At 39.5% G+C, this 18756-nt stretch overlaps 3 protein-coding genes across 8 annotated transcripts in view; 2 read left to right on the forward strand and 1 right to left on the reverse strand.

The window, feature by feature from the left end:
* Positions 1 to 3692, reverse strand: part of rerg (RAS-like, estrogen-regulated, growth inhibitor) — a 48476-nt gene extending 44784 nt beyond the window's left edge. For 2 of the 5 annotated variants that reach the window (XM_031306346.2, XM_031306345.2), the window contains exon 1: positions 3385 to 3691. The gene's annotated coding sequence lies outside the window, so the exon portion shown is untranslated. Of the gene's footprint in view, positions 1 to 3317; positions 3339 to 3358 lie in introns of those variants that run through there. The other 3 variants (XM_035996181.1, XM_031306347.2, XM_035996182.1) reach the window with 3 other exon arrangements.
* Positions 3693 to 6149: 2457 nt separating this feature from the next.
* Positions 6150 to 18756, forward strand: part of plxnc1 (plexin C1) — a 59770-nt gene continuing 47163 nt past the window's right edge. The window contains exon 1 of the mRNA XM_031306249.2: positions 6150 to 6462. Within this exon, the coding sequence (XP_031162109.1) occupies positions 6267 to 6462 (196 nt within the window). The 5' untranslated portion in view covers positions 6150 to 6266. The remainder of the gene's footprint in view (positions 6463 to 18756) is intronic.
* Positions 10940 to 18489, forward strand: LOC116054620 (plexin-C1-like). Of its 2 annotated transcripts, XR_004896066.1 has the most exons (10): positions 10940 to 11003; positions 11938 to 11979; positions 12158 to 12291; positions 13405 to 13584; positions 15249 to 15357; positions 15874 to 16044; positions 16128 to 16295; positions 16543 to 16638; positions 17319 to 17876; positions 18093 to 18489. XR_004896066.1 is itself a non-coding variant. In XM_031306260.2 (9 exons), the coding sequence occupies exons 1-9, from the start codon at positions 10998 to 11000 to the stop codon at positions 17400 to 17402; spliced, it is 990 nt and encodes a 329-aa protein (XP_031162120.1). In that variant the 5' UTR covers positions 10940 to 10997; the 3' UTR covers positions 17403 to 18489. The 2 variants fall into 2 exon arrangements, 1 of the variants encoding a protein (XP_031162120.1); XM_031306260.2 differs by having other exon boundaries at positions 17319 to 18489.

Below are 18756 nucleotides of genomic sequence, written 5' to 3' on the forward strand. Positions count from 1 at the left end.
GAGCTAAGCTAACCAGCTGCTTAATATTTAGCGTACAGACATGAGAGTCGTATACATCTTCTCATCTTACACTCGGCAAGAAAGGGAATTAGCGCATTTCCCTAAATGTCGAACTATTCCTTTAAAGACAAATATCCAATAATCCAGCTGCGAACAGGTTCAAAACACATCTGTTGGTGCCTATATCATGCCCACACCTTAGGCAGTTCTCATCTACCCATGCAGAAAGTTTTGCAAATTTGCTGCTGGTCAGATGGTGCCTATCAAGTAGCAACTGCTGCATATTGATTAGAAATTACAACCAACGACCAACTAAAAACTTTTGTCTGTAAAGGAGAAAATGGCAAGTTCTGCCTGAATCTTATTTCATGTTGGTCTCTAAAATCAGCATGCACAGTGTTTTTGCAACATTTGTACAGACAGCTACAGAAAGATAGAGGGTTTGAGGTGGAATCAACCAATAAGAGTGTGGAGGGAATGTCTTCAGTCATTTCTTGGAAATACCTTGTAGATTGTAAACAGAATATAAGTGATATAGTGTAGCATCCCACATAAACAGCTTGTACAGCTCTTTCCTATAACAGACTTTGTTCAGCTGTCTTCCTGCCACGTATCTCGCTTTTACGTTCTTGATTTCTATCGGTTTTACATCTCACACATATTACTGTGAACACACACACACACACACACTGCTTCAGTGTTCCCTCGCTCTCGCACGGAGCAGCAGGGAAGCACCAGCGAGAGAGGAGGAAGAGGCACACACATCAGTGTCTCCCCCACCGACACGGTCATTCCTCTTCCCATTTTGCCATTTATGGCCTCCACCCACCATCCTGATTCTCTCTCATGCACGCACACTCGCACATCTTAGTCGTGTAACGAAGTCGCAGGATAAACGGCTTTAGTGAGGCTGAAGTGGCTGTTCCATCATTATCCCAGAGTAGACGTCTCTCTCTGTGTGCAATAAAATGAGTCAGACTATTGCAAAATGACCAGTCTGTTCTACAAAACAATGTACATGTACACCTACACCTATCGTCACAATGAATGACGCATTCAAAACAGCGTCGCTACAGTAAACACAAAAAGTAGTAACCGTATTACAAAATGAGCACAAACTTCTACAGAAAGAATCCACAACAAAAATCAGTAACCGCTGATACAATACAAACAGAAAACAAGTTTCAACTGTTCCAAGTAATAGCTAACTTGCAATACAACTGGCAAAGTAAAAGAACTGATGCTGCTTTTCAGACTGCAGCCAAACGGTAGAGTACAGCTTTGTTTTCGTCATGTTGAACTACTTTAATTTCTCTTAACTTAATATTTTTTGAGGGAGCATTTTTGCCTGTAATTGATAGAATGTTTGTAGACAGGAAAGGGGGGAGAGAGAGAGGGAAGACATGGAGCAAAGAGCCGCAGGTCGTAATCTAACCCTGGGCCGCTGCGGTAAAGACTGAACCTTGGTACATGGGGCGCACGCTGTACCAGGTGAGCTACCAGAGCGCCCCTGAACTACTTTCATTTCTCGATACCTGAAGTGTCTCTGTGACTTAAACTGAAAACATCAAATCAATAGTCATAATCCCAGAGCATGGACCAAAAATGAACCTGCCATCTCTCTAGTATCCAAAATGTATCTTTTTTTTACCCATAGACCTCTGCTCTACAGGGACCCCATCCAAACTGTCAAACTAGGCACGTGTATATATTTTTTCCACTGTGTGCCCAGCTGGGGTTTGTGTCATTTTTACCCTGAGAAATGAATCTGGGTGGTGGTGCTGTGGTTCAGGGAGATTACAGACCTCTGAGCTCCAAACCATGGGAGGAGACCTGTTGCACCACAGGCTATACAAAGCCTGCAAACCACAGGCCTGTCATCTAAATACATACAGTGAACTGATGCACTGCCTCTGGAGGGAAACCAGTAGGGGAAAGAATCCTACATTGTCCTACTCACTGCTAGTGTTTTCAGCCAGAGGCGGCATGTCTCTGTCAGACTGCCCTCATGCTGATAAACTTTGACCCTGTTTGATCAAACTTTTTCATCGCAAGCACTCCGGTCTGAGAAGTTTTCGTCTTCCTCTACTGTCAGAGGGAGGAAAACAAGCTGTTCTGTGAATCATCCGAGGTGGGAAAAGTATTCAAATCCTACCGTAGTAACAGTAGAAATACCACAATGTAAAATATACTTTCAAGTATAAATCCTCTATTCAAATGTTTGCTCAAGTTAAAGTACAGAAGTATTTGCAACAAAAATAAAGTTATGGTGCCCGGTGGAGTTAAACAAACGTTCTATTTACATTCAAACAATATGGGGACCCACTCATAGAAACACTGCTTCATGCGCTACTACGACTCAAAACTCAAAGCATTAAAAGTAGTATTATGCAGAAGCCGTTTCCAGAGCTTAATATGATTGTAAATACATTATTGTATTACTATTATGTATGCATTGTGTTAACAGCATCATATTTTTATTAAGATCATTTATTTTCTATGTAAAATCTCACTTTACAAAGTAACAAGTAAGTGGAGTTGAAGTATGGAGTAATATAAAAAGAAAAGTACACAAGTACCTCATAATTGAACTTAAGTTACTAAATGTACTTTACATTCTACCACTGTAAGTATAAGCATTTCCCTTCATTGCGACCAATGTGCACTTTATCTTGAGATGTGCATGTCAGCTGAGAGTTGCAATAACTTGTTTCAGAGGATGTTGACGTTTCTGTAATTGTATCTACTCTTCATTCCCTCCATCTTCATGTTTGCTGGCATCCCACCCGCAACCTCCTTCAGGACCCCAGGGAGTCCCCTGGACCCCGGTTTGTGTGGACTGACCTTAAATCCCACTGAGATGTGGGCTATTATGCAACACTCAGCGCTGCTCATGAATGCCAATTAAGTCCTCGAACTCAATAGGAAAAGGTGGAGGGTGATCAAGCAGCAGAGTAAAATAAAACCGCATATTCATGAAGATTGAACTGGAGATATTGTGATTGTATCACAGAAAACTATTTGTTCACATTCAACAGCCCAAATGGAAAGATTAGTTCAACTTTTCAGATGTTACAGCACTGTTCAGCTTAGAAAAACGAACAAAGATTACTGAGACACTAAAACGTAACACAGTTGAATATCAAGCCCATTTAATTTAAACCGAATAGCTGAATATGTCCACCAGATATCATAGAAATATTATTTTATGTCATGAGAGAATCCGACAGTGCATACATAACCTTCCTTAAAGGTCTCATACTGTCAGTAAAATATTAAACCTTCTCGACTAACCACGGGTTGGATCATTTCCACACCCCAGTGTTGTAGTGCTGTGTCCGGAGGGGACGCACCTTACATGAAAATACCGGCAGGAAGACTCACCAGCGACCGCTGAACGCAGCAATAATCTCCCGGTGATGAAACGCTGATCAGGAAGAGAATTAACAAATAAACAACACAAAGTTGTCAGGTCCGCCGATCAAAGATAATGCGTCTGACCTTCCCGGACGCAGTGCACAGCTGGATGGAAGGAGGGATATAAACAGCTGGATGGACAGACGCGTGGATGGATGGGTAGATCCCCTCCGGACAGACCGAACAGCAGCTCTGACTGGAATGAATGAATCCCTAAAACGGAGTGTCAGTGGAAATATACGGAGCGGAGCTGCTGGAGTTCCCGACACTCTGCTGCCTTTGACTGCTGCTGCGGCTGCTGCATGCCGCTGCATCTTCACACTGAGGGGGGCAGCGACCTCTAGTGGCCGGAAGCTAAAACGCAAGGAGGAAATTTTGCCTTTTAACACATCACATTGCACGTGTTTACAATGATCTAAAGGCGGTTTTAGACGAAAATGCCCCCATCACCATTTATTTCAATATGGCTAAAAATGATTGTCAATTTAATGTTCAATATCATGAAGTCAGAGAGAACCTGATAGTTGTTTTTCTGCTGGTCATAGACACTTTAGTCCATGTTAATGTTATCATGGGCTCCTCTTTACTTGAGCTCAATTGGAATTTGACTTACTCCATCAGAACAATTAAATCATTATGGGGTAAATCATTTAATAAACTTGTCAGGTTTTTCTGCTCCTGCATGGGATTTAAATTGTGCTTTGTACTCTTGTTGCCAGTGCAACCTGTACAGTTCAACATTTAAGTTGATTTGGCAAACTTAGTAAATAAAAAAATTGAACATTACTTGACCTCCTATTTGCAACTTAAGAATGGAAACTATCTATTAAATTAAATTTGGTTTAAAAATGCTCCTAAATTTAGGAGCGCTTCACATGTTTCTTAATACAAGACGGTTACTCTAGGTGGCAAAGAGGTGAGCACACACTCTGAGCCATGTTGTAGAATGACTATCATTGGTTAGGATGAATGATAGGCCCTATGTTAGCTGAAGCAATGTGTACAGTATAGTTCCGGATATGGTAGCTCACCAGGTGCAGCTGCCGCTACAAGCTGGCCTTGATTTTGGTCCCAATCCCTTGTCATTGCGTCACTAAATTGTGCTTGTTACACACTGCACTGTAAACCCCAATCCATCCATGACACAAAATTTTAATGTTACGTCCACACAAATGGTCAGGATTGTCAAAACAACATAAAAACTTTGTTCATTTGACACAAAAAATCATCCCATGTAAGGTTGACATAATTTTTTTATGTTAAGTCAACAATTTTTGACTTTTGAGTTCATTCTACTTAAATGTATAACATCAACATCACATAATTAGTTCAAGGCCAATTAACAACACATATACTGTGCACTTAGCATATATTTTTATAGTTAAGTAAACCTAAAAAATGGTTGTCAAAATATGTACTCAATGTTTTTATGTTCATATGACAGGCGGTCGCTTTCATGTTCAACAAAATGAAAATATTGTGTTCACTTAACACAACAAAAACACATAATTACAACATAAGTTCCAGAGTTATGCTGAACACAAATATTTTGTGCTGTTTTACCATAAAACTGCCACAATGTTTTGTGTTTTTACCAACGTATTATGTTTTAGTACACATAATTAAGTTTTAACTAGTCAAAGCAACGTTAAATTTAAAGGTTGAGAACAACTTCCATTTCTTTGTTTGTCTAATTTAAAATGTTTGAATAGAATGGATACATACAATTTGTGTTATGTTTGATTTGATCGTACTGCAGTCAGATGCAATTGGTTCATTGGCTGGTCAATTCCCATGATGCAAGGCAGTAAATAGAGTTGTGTTAAAATTTGCTGAAAAGTTTGCAGTTTGTTCGAAATACAAATGTAACTTTATGAATTCCGTTTATTAAACGTGTCTGCTTCGAATTTTTGTTGCCTGGTAATTGTCATTGTTGTGCTGATTTACATTTGTAACCATGAGTTAAGTGACTGTTACGTTTGATAAGAGCTGGAGTATTGCAGCATTAGACTTTGAGCAGTAATAGGCTTCCTTCAGCCATTAAGCTGCGGTGTGTCACTTCACTAGTGGTCTTTTTGTGTAAAGTGATGCAAGATCAGCGGCTTTAGAGGGGCCCCTATTTTGCATGGGGCCCTTGGGCGGCCACACCCAAACACTCATGCTATTTCCGCTATAGATGTGGTTATGTTGTTTTAACTGTTTAATTGTTGTTTGTACATAAAATTAACAAGTTATGACACATCACTTTTTGTGTTTAATAAACATATAAATACTCATTAAGTAACCTGATCATTCTATGTTAATATAACGTAGAATAATATGTTAAGAAAACACTAATTATTTTTGTTGCATGACTAAAAAAATTATGTTAAACTGACATAAATTTCCTTTCAGATAACACTCGTGACACATTTATTTTATGTTTAGTGTACTCAAAACTTTAATGTTACCATACTCTACTAAATTAAAAGTTTTGAGTGCAAGCCGTTTCCAAAAAATCTTTAGGTTGGTGTTAGCGAATTCGGATTTACAGTGTGTAATGACACCCCTTGTAGTAAATATTCAGACACCAACGCTCTACATTTGTCTCCTGTCCATTGCGGCAACATTTCAGCTGATTAGAAGTTGATAAATGTGAGGGTTAAATAGATTTAATGGTTTCAATTTTACTTGCTGTTGTAGAAGGAGACAGCTGCACAAAAATGTGAGTGAGTTGCATCCACTTCTCGGCACATTTCAACCGACACGCGTTGCGCTTTTACGCACGACACCAGTGACACTGTGGAGGAGAGCAGAGTGCCATGAAGACCGTCTATGTGTGAGCATTTTGCTGTCATCACTGCAAGAAGATGATCCTGCTGCCGGCTCTGTTGTTCATTGTCTGGGGAGAACCGGCTCGGTGCCTGGAGGAGAATGGAGGCTTCACTTTTGATGGAGACATCCGCCACTTCGCTGTGGCCACCGACACGGTTTACGTCGCTACAGCGGAGACGCTGTACCAGCTGAGCCACGACCTGACTCTGGTCCAGAGTCTGACTCAGAGAGGAATCCTATCAGACGATGCGCAGTTTTCCCGGGTTTCTGAGACGGATGAGTGGAACGCGACTTTCAGCGTCAACATGTTGTTGCCTTTTGTTGAGACTGAAACTCTGATCAGCTGCGGTGTGATCGAGTGCGGTTACTGCGAGGTGCTGGACCTGAAGAACATTTCAAATGTGCAGTATATGGAGAACATCCAGGTGGGATCCACAAGGCGCAGCAGCGCATCCATCGGCTTCCTGGTGAATGTGGAGGAGAAAACTACCGAGACTTACATTCTGACTGCCACACAGCTATACGAAGACAAATCCACAAAGAGCAGCTGCTCCTCGGAATCAGAAGCGGTAAAACTTATTAATACGGATAACAAGCAACACGGATCTATATTTTCCTCTGTTGGCAGGTTCTCTACTGAAGCGATCAAACGTCCTACAGGCAGTGCGGAGTTTGTGGATGGATTTCAGATCAGTTCAACCATTTATCTTTTCTCTAACCTTCCCTCAAGTGACACAAGTAACAGAGTCCGTCTCATTTGGCTCGAGGGCAAAAACAACAAAGCGGAGACTCTCAGGTCGCTGCGGGGCGCGACCCTCAGCATCTCTGATGGTGGTAAAGGCAGCAGACTCCTCGCCTCCTCCCTGATCCCGGGCGGGCCGCCGGTGCTCTGGAGCGGCGTGTTCAGTGTGGACGGAGGACCCACCGACACAGAGCTGCTACTGTTCGACATCAGCCCTCCTCTCACCGGAGTCACTGATGCAGATCCGGACTTCTGCACTGTCTGCAGCACTGACAGGATAAGACCACCGGTTGGTCCTGATTTTGATCTGTAAAGTTCTAATAAGTTATAAAGTTATGACAAAATCTGTATGGAGTTGAAGAAAAAAACAATAAGACTACACTTTATTATATTGCTGTACTCATAAATTAAATATTGATTGTGCATGGGAACAGAAACTCAAAGATTCCTATAATGTCAAAATATAGAGGCAGACATTTACCAACATTTTGGAGACTTCTTAGGGCTGGGCAACATATCGATATTATATCGAGATATGAGACTAGATATGTATAAAATGTTGGATATCTTATGACACAAGTGTTTAGTCGTTATATCCACATTACTGATGGTTATTTATCAATCAAATCTTGTAACATTTTTGTGAAAGCACCAAGAGTCAACCCTACAATATTTCTGCAATATCGACATTGATGTATTTGGTAAAAAATATTTTGATATTTAATTTTCTCCATGTGCCCAGCTCTGCTTCTTACAAAGTAAAAGTATAGCACTGCCTGATCCTGAATGTTTTAATGTCTGGGAGACATGAGAGGTCAACTAATGTGAGGGTTAAATAGAGTTAATGGTTTCAATTTTACTTACTGTTGTAGAAGGAGACAGCTGCACAAATATAATAATTCTATTAAATCTTTATCCAATTAAGCTTTGAACAGTGACATTTGAACATGAAGTGCTCTCAGTACCTTTTTGTCTAATCTGGAAGTTGTTCACTTTAGAATTCCATAAATACAGTTTTGGTTTCAAAGTAATATTTCTTTGTCTCTCATCCAAAGACTCTGAAAAGCCCAAGGCAGTGCTCCTCAGGCAGAACTCCATGACCTCTGTGCTGGCAGTGAGACAGAAGGCCTGGATGGTTTTCTTCATTGGGACCGGAGATGGGCAGCTCATTAAGGTGTGTATAAAAAAAGTTATGGATATGTATTCTATTCATTAATGGAAATCAATCATTCAATAACCTATAATGTTCCAAACAAAGTAACTGAGTAACAGTGATAGCTACTCTTTACATATTATACAGGTCATTTAAAATAAATGTAAGATGCTTCTGTAACTATTTTATTTAATAACCATAATGCATTTTGCCTCATTCCAGTTACTAATTTGTATGTGTAGTTTTTTTTTTTTTTTCAACTTTATTGCTTTTTTTTGAAGTATAGTTAAAGATGGAAAGAGAACAATAGAGAGTAAAGGATATAAGTGAGTATGTGTAAGGGTTTTGAGCTTTTTTAAGCAATGCTTCTGCAAAGTCACCACAGGACCTGTGGCAGGAAATATAGCGGTTTTCACACTATGTACAGATCTAGTTAGATGTACATTCTTCTTTTTTAATAGAAGTTGCAGATACAGATAGTGGATACTTTCCAGAAGCAGCATAATTTTCTCATAGATAGAAATCATTTCAGTGGCTGGAAAAAGCTAAGTTGATTTAATTACACAGGGTAAAGCTCATTGTGTGTAGGTAAGCTGGTGACCTTTCAAAATCATAATTTCAGTGGTTTTATTTTTACTGTATTTTGATAAGCCTTTCTCTCCAGTACAGCTTTGCCTTGCAGCAACAACTGAAACACAGCAAACATAACAAAGCTACATTGTTGTTGTTGTTGTTGTTGTTGTTGTTGTCAGCTTGCTGTGGACAAGAACTATCACACCACCTGTCCCAGGGTGCTCTACAGGGCCACTGACGACCGCCAAGTGTTTCCCAAAATGCATCTGGATCAAGTAGATCTTAAATACGTGTACCTGCCATTTAGAAACCAGGTGGGTGCATTGTACATGTATAAACATACTTGTTTTAGACCGGGTGAACACTAAAGGATTTTGAGTTTACAATGCCTTATGTATTCCATACTTTCAAAGTGTTTGTGTTTTGTAGATGAAGCGTGTACCTGTGTCAAAGTGCAGCACATACACAAATGTGCAGGACTGTTGGTCTGCACAGGATCCGTACTGTGTCTGGTGTGGCACTAAAAGAAGGTCAGGAACAACATCTGCAGGTGACACCTTCAAAGAACTGTGAACTTGGTTAAAACATAATTTTCTCCTCCTAGTTGCACATTTGAAGATGACTGCCAAGATTCAGACTGGTTATCCATTCCTGACGATTCTCAACAGAAAATGGTTTCCTACAAAGTTGTAAAGGACAGCACAGGCCAGGTAAAGATTACGTACAGGCTTTTAACTATATTCAGTTGTGACTGTTGTTTTTTTTCTTTTGTAAACACTCACATTCTATATTTCTCAGATCACACTTAACATCCAGACACATCTGAGTGTGGGCCAGAAGGCGCGGTCTGACTTCGCCTGTCAATTCTCTGCAAGTTCCAGTGAGCTTTGTAGCAGAGACGGCCTTCCTCCACAATTCCCACAATGCACCTGCATTGTCTCTGATAGCACACTTCCTGCTGGAGGTCAGTGACTTTTGAATGCCCAAAGAATATTTTGAGTAAAAAAAAAAATCTTTACCCAAAAAAAAAGAGGATAGTGAGCTGGGGAACATAGAACCCTGGGAACATAAATACGCTCCCGCTAAAAACTAGCCAATGACAAACACAAGACATGGCTAGGCTAGTCAAATTAAAGATTTGCCATATTAAGGGCAGCAGAAACTAGCATTATCACAGGGGCAAATTCTATATTTCCACTAAGCAGTCATGCTTAGTGATTTGCAACATGCCGACAATAACACAATACAAACAAAAAAACAGTGATAAAGGCCTGGTGTGGAATATGCAGCAGGTGTAAAAATCTCTACTAGTTTACAAATCTGAGATGCCTCACAGTATATGTTGTTGCATTGCATTAACATGTATCCCTGAAAAGTATGACCAAGTTTTTCTTACTGCAGTATTCAATGTATAATTTGCATGTCAGGCCTGGCAGTCACAGCAGCAATTACACTTGGGTCAACGCAGTTGTTGGAACAACTGAAGTTAACCAAGTGCTCTGAAATCAAGGGACTGCCAACTTCTATCCTGTAAGTCCACAACCATTCTCAAGAAATCTAATCTATTTAACAGTCCCTCCAGAAAAACGCGATTATGCGATCGCATAATTCAATGCATAATCAGCCAAAGTCCGCATATTTATGCGGGGGCCGCATTTTTTCAAATACGCCGCACTTTCGGCGCATAAATTGCCGATTTCCGCACAAAATATGCGGGGCTTGCATGATTTCATAATCCCCATATTTTCGTTGAAAAAAAGTTACATATAGAAAGTTGAAAAATGTTGCGTTTACTTCACACAAGAGCAGCCATTTTCCCCTGTTGCCATGGGAACGTTATGAAGTGACGTAATTACGTGACGTGAACATCATCGAAAAGCTGCAAACCCCGCGATGAAGCCGTGATGAAATCGCAGTTTTTGCAAGTTCCCGCAATTTTTGCAAGTTCCCGCAATTTTTGCAAGTTCCCGCAATTTTTGCAAGTTCCCGCAATTTCATCGCATAAAATTGCATAAATATCCCGCATATTCCATCGCATTTTTTAAGAAAACGTGCCGCATAATCAAGGATTTTTGCCCGCAACAATCACAAAAAAACTCAATTTTTCTGGAAGGACTGATTTAAATAATAACACCACTAATAACACAAAAAAGTCATTGTAATTCATATAAAAGTGTTATATTGATGTGGATCTTGATCGGCGATGATAGCATTTGTTTTACCTTCAGGTGTCGGCAGTGTATCGAGGCTGGATGTGGCTGGAGCACAAACGGCTGTTCCTGGGCAAATCAAGGAGCTATGAAAGTAATCTTTCAAATTTCTTATCTAACATGGGCTTCTCCAGGCTTTATACAAGAGCTATATAAATGCCAAATTCACACATGCTACATTTGAACATCAACACAACATCACCATATTAATTATGAGACAATATGACTATGAAGACCACTTTATTTTGATAATCATTTAGTTAAGTTCTCATAGACCCACTGTACATTACTTGCCCAGCAGCAAACAGCAGACAAAGTTAGCAACTAGCTTATCATAGTAGAGCATTTAAAAGCTAAAGAGCCCGATATTTCCCTCAGGAGTTGGTGGAGAGCAAAATAGAGCCTAAAGAAGAGTAAATATTGGACTTACATTGTCAGGTGAAAACAAACACAACTCCAAATGAATGCTAATACTGCTCTGTTTATCCTCAATGTGTAAATGTTGTGTTCTGTTTGCTAACACATTCACCTTAACACAAAGGGGAAACAGGCTAAACCGCCTAGCTTCTATCAAAAGTAAAAAAAAAAAATTTTAAATGCCTTGCAGCAACATAAAAAAAAATCTTGTTTACTTTCTTATCTACAAACAGTATCTTGCTAGCTATGAGGTACCAATACAATAACTGTCCACTCGGTTTTGCGATAGCTGACACAGCTCAATTACTGTTTGAGGACAGGATGTCTGCGCTAACTGCTCGTTAAACAAAGCTATTTCATTTTTTATTTAATTTCTACACCATTAACAGACATCTAAATTATACAGCTTGGGAGTTGTTGGAACCTACCTAAATGAGGCTAACTGTTTCCCCATATCTAGTGTTTGTGTTACGCTAGTCTAAAACACAACTTTCTCAGTATTGAATGCAGAGAGGAAACGTATGTTTATCTTCTCGTCTAACTCTTTTGCTTATGCTAATTTCCTGTTGCAGCCATAATGTAGACCTGCTAAATTTCACCTCTTCTTGCAGGACAGTGTTTGCCAAATGATGGAGTCAGGGATGAAGTTTTCTGTGAGTCTGAACCTCTTCTTACACACACATTCAAAGTCTGAGCTTCATACTTCATTCACAGTTGTGTGTGTGTGTGTGTGTGTGTGTGACTGTGTGTGACTGTGTGTGTGTTTGTGTGTGTGTGTGTGTGTGTGTGTGACTGTGTGTGTGTGTGTGTGTGTGACTGTGTGACTGTCAGAGACCAGAGATCTCCTCCATCACTCCCAGTGTGGTGTCTTTCTACGGTAGAAACCATGCAGTGTTGTCGGGTCATAACCTCAGTGATGTGACCAGAGTGAGGATCCAAGCGGACATGGACTGCACTCCACAAGAGTGAGTCAGTTTAGAGGTTGTTTAAATTTACATTTCATAGAATAATCCTGTTATGCCACTCATTAGGAATTCCCAATTCCTAAAAGATATTCAGCCAATCTGATGTGCACTGCTATTTCCTAAAGCCAGAGGCTGGATTTGTGATGTAAAAGCTGATTGTGCTACACAGACTATCAGTGAGATTCTGATCCATAAGGTCTGCTTATTTTATTGTTTTGTTCCCTCCAAAAAGTTGGTCTTTATCGCAATGAGACTACTTTTTGTTATCCACCTTGGGAACACCATAGCAGATCTACGTCAATAACATCCACAGTCGCATAATTACGTAACCGAGCGTAAGTGCAGTTGGATTCTGCTTGCACCGCAGTTGTTTTCCCCCAATTCCCTTTGAATACATTTAATGTTGGCTACTGACATACAACCACATTGCACAAAGTTATTTTTATGAATAAAGTAGACATGATTACATACCTGAGGGCCAATTTGGGGTGGATTTTGAATCATTTACAATCCCGTAATTGTCTCCATCTGTTGAAAGCCCGATCGAGATTGACTTGGGGTTTCACCCGTCGTCTTTTACTTTCCCTTTTAGCTTTTAGTTGTTCTTTGTTTAATTTCCTTTTTTTTCTGTGATGGTCCTGCCCCAGTATCAGCCATAACTACAACAGATAACTTCTGAAATTAAAAGACAATTAGGCCTATATAAAGAAATCTCCTGCTACCTTTTACCTGCATACTCACTAACACAGGCTTTTCTGGTGTTATGCAAAATCTGTGAGCCGTCAGAATGTGTTACTGTAGCGCCGTCTACCTGCCGTAAATCATTTTGTGATATCGCAGGAAAAATCGGACCTGGGCAAAGGCATTAATAAAACCTATATAAAAATAGTGTCCTTTTCACTGTTTGTCTCATTTGTTGTTACAGGTCATTTCTGATCATCAGATAAAAAAATACACAGTTTCAGAAACATTTTAAACATATAGTCATATACTGTGTATATATAGTGACTATATATTAGATATATAGGAAAAGTGGTCAGGAAAAGACATGGAACGTAATTGTCACCGAGCCTAACTGATTTCTCTCTCTGTCTGTCTGTGTGCTCTGATCAGATCTCCTGTGTGGAGCAACACTGGTGTGAAACTGACGTTCCACATTCCCAGTGCCGATAATAAAGGCGTGGTCAAAGTATGTGTTCTCCTCCCAGACGGTAGTTGCCATGGCAATGCTACAATCACCTACCGGTCATCCCCATCCTGCGCCCACATTGTACCAAGCAGCACCTGGATCAGGTATGACTGGATTTGTTGGCATTTTTTATTTCCCAACACACAAGTTAAGAGTTTGATAAAAGCTTTTTTGAGGATAAGACGTGACTACTTTAGCCTTTTGCCAATGCTTTTAACAATAACTATTTATCGTGAAGATTTCTTTCTCACATTATTCTAAATATAAAAAAGTTAGTGCTGAGTGGAGGAGTGTAAAAATATTAAAACTATTAGCAAAAGAGTGCTGAGTTTTTTTGGAGATGGAACAAGAAAAGCTTCTTTCAGCAGGACAATCGGACAATGAATTTGAAGTGGCACGTGCAGCATGCTGCGATCAATAAATCCCAACCTAATCATTATTGAAACAGTAGAATAATGATTATGAACAAACAAGACCATCACTGGGATCAGCTTCTGAATCTGCAGCCCCTTTCAATAGTGAGGCATTATAAAGCACACATGGGTTGATGGGAAATGTGGTCTTAAAAGATAACCATGATGTAGACCATTGCATTTATCATAAAATTATTCATATTGTTAACATAAAAAGGCGATAAGTTTTAACTTTAAGTGCTCATATTATGCTTTTTGGCTGTGTCCCTTTCCTTTGTGTTATATATCTTTTTGCGCACATTACAAAGTGAAAAAGCCCAAAGTCCACCCCAAAGGGACTTACCATCTTCCAGACAAAACACTGTTCACAAACTGCTCCAAACAGCTCTATTGTAGTCCAGCCTTTACTTCAGAGACAAACGTGCTCCACTTTGTAACACATGTTATAATGCTCGCCTAACTGCTAGCATGGCACTCCCTCATACTCTGCAACTGACTAGCTAGCAGTCCTTACTGCACATGTGCGACTCCCAACAAAGATGGAACAGAAGTGAGATGTCTCACTCTGTAGCTAAAACAGAGAGCTCAACACACAGGGTGAAAAGAGGAGCTGCAGCAATGTGCAGTACAACAAATACTGTATATGGTGTTTTCTGAAAATTGAACCACGTAAACCTATTCTGGTACAACCTGTAAATACAATTTTGAACCTGAAAATGAGCATAATAAGAGCACTTTGAGAACCACAGAGCTTTTACCTAAAGTCATCATCTCACCACGCACCATTGCACAGAAACTCAGCCCTTCTTCAAAGTGATAACATTACAGTTTCCAGTATGGTGGTTTGTCACTTACAACCACCAGTAAGCCTACACAGATTTCTATTGTGCTCTCTTCATTGTTCTGGTGGTTGTGATGCAAAATGTTTAAACTAGGGTGCTAGTCAGCAGTCTGTATTGGTTTAGAATGGCTATTGGTTTGTCTTTCAGCCAGTCGAACACTTTGGTCCAAGGCAGAATATCTCAACATTTGAGTGATGATCTTAATGTTTTATAACACATTCCAACCTTTGCTCTATGTTAGCTAAACTTTTTAATGTTGTTTTTTTACATTTTCAGCATGTTTTTGTCCAGTCATATTGTAAGTTGTAGTGAACACTGAAGCTTCCAGGGACCACAATGAGAGATTTAAACTTAAATTCTCATATGTAGGTAGCCTAACCCTTATATAAAGGTGGTAGTCACAGATGTGTTTTTACCATCATATCAGGCTGTAAACAAAAACAACCTTTCTTTGGTATTTAATCTGTATTAAATTAGTTATTTTCTGATTGGCTGCTGTTCTGTGTCCTGTAGTGGGAAGAGGAAGATCACACTCATGGGATCCCACCTGGAGTTTGTGGAAGGGGTCATGCACAGCCACGCCCCGCAGGAAGTCAGACCTCCCAGAAACAGGAACAATCAGGTTGGTCTGTATATGCCACAATGTATTATATTTGTCTTATATTAATTATGTCATGTCAAATCATATCGTGCTGCATTACAGTACATTGTCATGTTATATCACAGCATGCCAAATTATTGTCATGTAACACTACATTAAGTATAATACATTACATTGTAGTCACAAGCTTCAATACACATGCAAAAACTTGCAGAGTGAAGCAAGTCATATATAATGCTCTCTTGTTACACATTACCTGTCACGTCATGCTATGACATGTTCTTTTTGTTATGCTGCAGTATGTTACATCATCTAATATTTTATCTTATTTGGCATCCTGTTAATGACTTATGTTGTATTAGCATATGTTTTACATCAACCAGTGTAACATTGTTATATTGTATTATGCTGTATAATTGTCACGTTACATTACAGTGCTTAGTTTACCATGTCACCATCTTAACCATGTCATGTTATGCCATTTACAGATTATGGTATATTATATATAACACAGAATGTTTTTCAAACTTTCTGCAGAGTCTCATCTATGACACACCTGCAGCTGAAAAAGGGATTTCTACTAGCACTGTGTTTCTGAAAGTAGCCAATGAAACCTTGGCCTGCCTACCAATGACCTACTATCCAGAGCCTGAGTTCACTAGCTTCACATCCACAAGGACAGGGGACGATGTGCGCATCACCATACAGGTAATGCATATTTATAGCACACATGCACAAATATAGGACATGAATACATAAAAGGTCAGTGTTTGTTTCGGTTTTTATTTCAGAAAAAGGCAGACAAACTGGAGATGACCATAGCAGAGTTGGAGGTGTGGGGCGTTGAGGAAGAAAAAAAACACCCCTGCATCATGGTAACCAAAGAAACCAGTAATGAGACTGACTTTTTCATCTGTGAGATTCAAAGGACAGCCAACGCTAACTTTCAGCAGTTAATGGTAAATCTTTCATTCAAACTGCACCAATTTACAGTTGTGATTGTAGACAGAATAAAGGTGGGTCACAGCACCAGATTACAGTATATCACAGCAAAGTCCTCAGAAGTATATTAGTTTCCCCACAATGGCTTTCAAATTGTGATGTTTACCTCAAAGTAGTAATTATATACATAGTGAATATCTGCTCTCGTGAGATGTCCCAGTGTAAAATTCCTTTTCTAATAGCTGTGATGGTATTGTTTTCCAGATAAAGTATGGTGACAAGACAGTAACGCTCGGACCTCCATCTTTAGTACATCTGGTCCTTAATATACTGCGTTTTCTGCTGATACCCTGTATTATGTTGGGTAAGTACACAAAGTAGGCTTGATTGATAAAGTGATTTATACTGTGATAAATATATGATGAAGGCTGCATTTATTGCATCAGTTCGACTCCGGTGTTTGTGAAAACCTCAACTTGAATTATTGTAACAATTTTTGATGATGATTGTGTATGTTCAATGCTGGTGTTCTACCACTTTCAATAGAATCTAGGCACCCCATAGTGGTAAAAAATACAAACTGAGAAGCTTTTTCACCCTGACTGATATGTGTAGTACTGGAAGGAGGACTTTAAAGCAGAAAGAGTAGAAACAGTCTTTACCTTATAGCTAATAACGGGAAGCAATGTGAGGAGAGTCTGTTTCTGCAAGTAAAGCCAACGGGCTGAGGCAGAAAGTCCGCAGATAAGAGTTGTCAAAACAAGAGCTGGCAGCTCACAACTAGAACAAGACTGGAGCAATAAGGGAACAGGATATACGTAGATCATCTCACCGAGCAAAATGCTCAAGATATTGAATATGAATCCAAAATATGCACCTTTGCGGGTTCAGTCCAAAATCACTGGTTGTGGCCTTAAAACCCATCTAGGTCAAACATCAGACATTTCCCTTTTTGTTGCCATTTTCTGGATTAAATGCCATTTGTCTGACATTTAAATCAGAAGAAGAAAATATATTACAACCGTAATTGTGTTTGTCTTTCAGTATTGGTGGCTATCTGTCTATGGCAAAGGAAGCTCACTGCTAAAACGAACAAGCTGGGACCATCATGCCAAACCTTGTGAATGTTTTGCTTCTCCGTTATCAAAATAGACATTATACTTTTTATTCTACCGGGGTAAAGTTCAATCTTGGGTCCCAAAATGATGTAGAGGGAAGCAACCTTAACTATACAGGGAGTGTAGGAGGGCTTCCAGCACTCTTTAGTATTTTGCTTTTACAGTATCTTATAACGCCTTTGGTATTTAACTCAGGTATAGTTGTATCTTGGCCACAATAATTTAAATGTGTGTCCAGGCATAGAAATCAGGGTTTAGGGACTTTTACTTGGGTAATTAAAGGGTACTTTTTGCATTTTTTAGGTACGGAGTATATTAGAGAGACTCAAACTGGGGACATTGCATTAAAATGGTCAGCATCTTAAACCTCTAGAGTCTAGTCCACAAAGTCCCCTTATTTCTTTTTTATGTTAATTGTATTTCCATTTGGCCCTCTTCTCAGTTATTGTTACATTGTACCTGTGTTTTTTTTCCTTAAATGTTTCAAATCTTTATTCTGGGTTTTACCTTAGATGTATGATTGTAAATTATTAGTTGAATATTTGAATTGGAAACTTACTCCAAGAGATGAATACAAAATATGAATATGCAGCCTGGACTTGATTGAAAACAAACTGATTTGGGAAACAGATTTAATGTGACTTAACTGTCTTCCTTTGCAACCTTGACTCCAGGAAGTCACTGTGACAAGCCAAGAAATAGTCAGGTACATAACCTTGTACATAACATAACAGAGTCAGGTACATAACCATGTGCGAAACCACAACTTGAGGTTTTTACAGATTTTTTTTTTACTAGCTGTAACTTCATATTTACTTGAGACTTGAGTGATGTAATGTTAGATGACCGTTGGTACAGTCCAGCGTACTTAGATAATCTGTTGTTTTTAATGTTTGTTCTCATAGGTGTTTTCTTAAAGGAATACGCCACCTTTTGTTGAAATAGGGTTATTCACCGTCTGCTCTATATTTATATAGGTGGGCAAACGCATTTTTGTCTCAGTGCATGAGTGCTAGCTTAGCTTAGCGTAGTCAATGGAATCCTTTGTTGCCAGTTAGCATGTCGTGATTAAAAGTCAGCCAACAAAAAACAACCTAATTACTTCTTGTGGCCTGCGTATTCACGAGTGCAAACGGCAATGCAGATTAAGACTAGACGATTTCCTAGGCAGATATTGACTTGGGACTATATTGGGTGGAAGTAGCTTACAGCCGAAGCAATGCTACTTGGCGCAGAGATATCACGCAGCAACTCTGTGTGAGTACAGGTCTAATATGGATCGATCTATGCCGTAAAATAACCATGTGTCATGTTTACAGTAATCACTTACTCTGTGGACATCTGTTTATTGGGTCCATTC

Source organism: Sander lucioperca, chromosome 20 (assembly GCF_008315115.2).
Source record: "Sander lucioperca isolate FBNREF2018 chromosome 20, SLUC_FBN_1.2, whole genome shotgun sequence".
NCBI classification, from domain to species: Eukaryota; Metazoa; Chordata; class Actinopteri; order Perciformes; family Percidae; genus Sander; species Sander lucioperca.

Bases quoted from the DNA above. Each gene is read 5' to 3' on its own strand.
- LOC116054620 (XM_031306260.2), top strand. The intron at 11,980-12,157 runs GTGAGTCTGAAC...TGTGACTGTCAG, and splicing joins AGTCAGGGATGAAGTTTTCT to AGACCAGAGATCTCCTCCAT. The intron at 16,296-16,542 runs GTAAATCTTTCA...ATTGTTTTCCAG, and splicing joins CTAACTTTCAGCAGTTAATG to ATAAAGTATGGTGACAAGAC.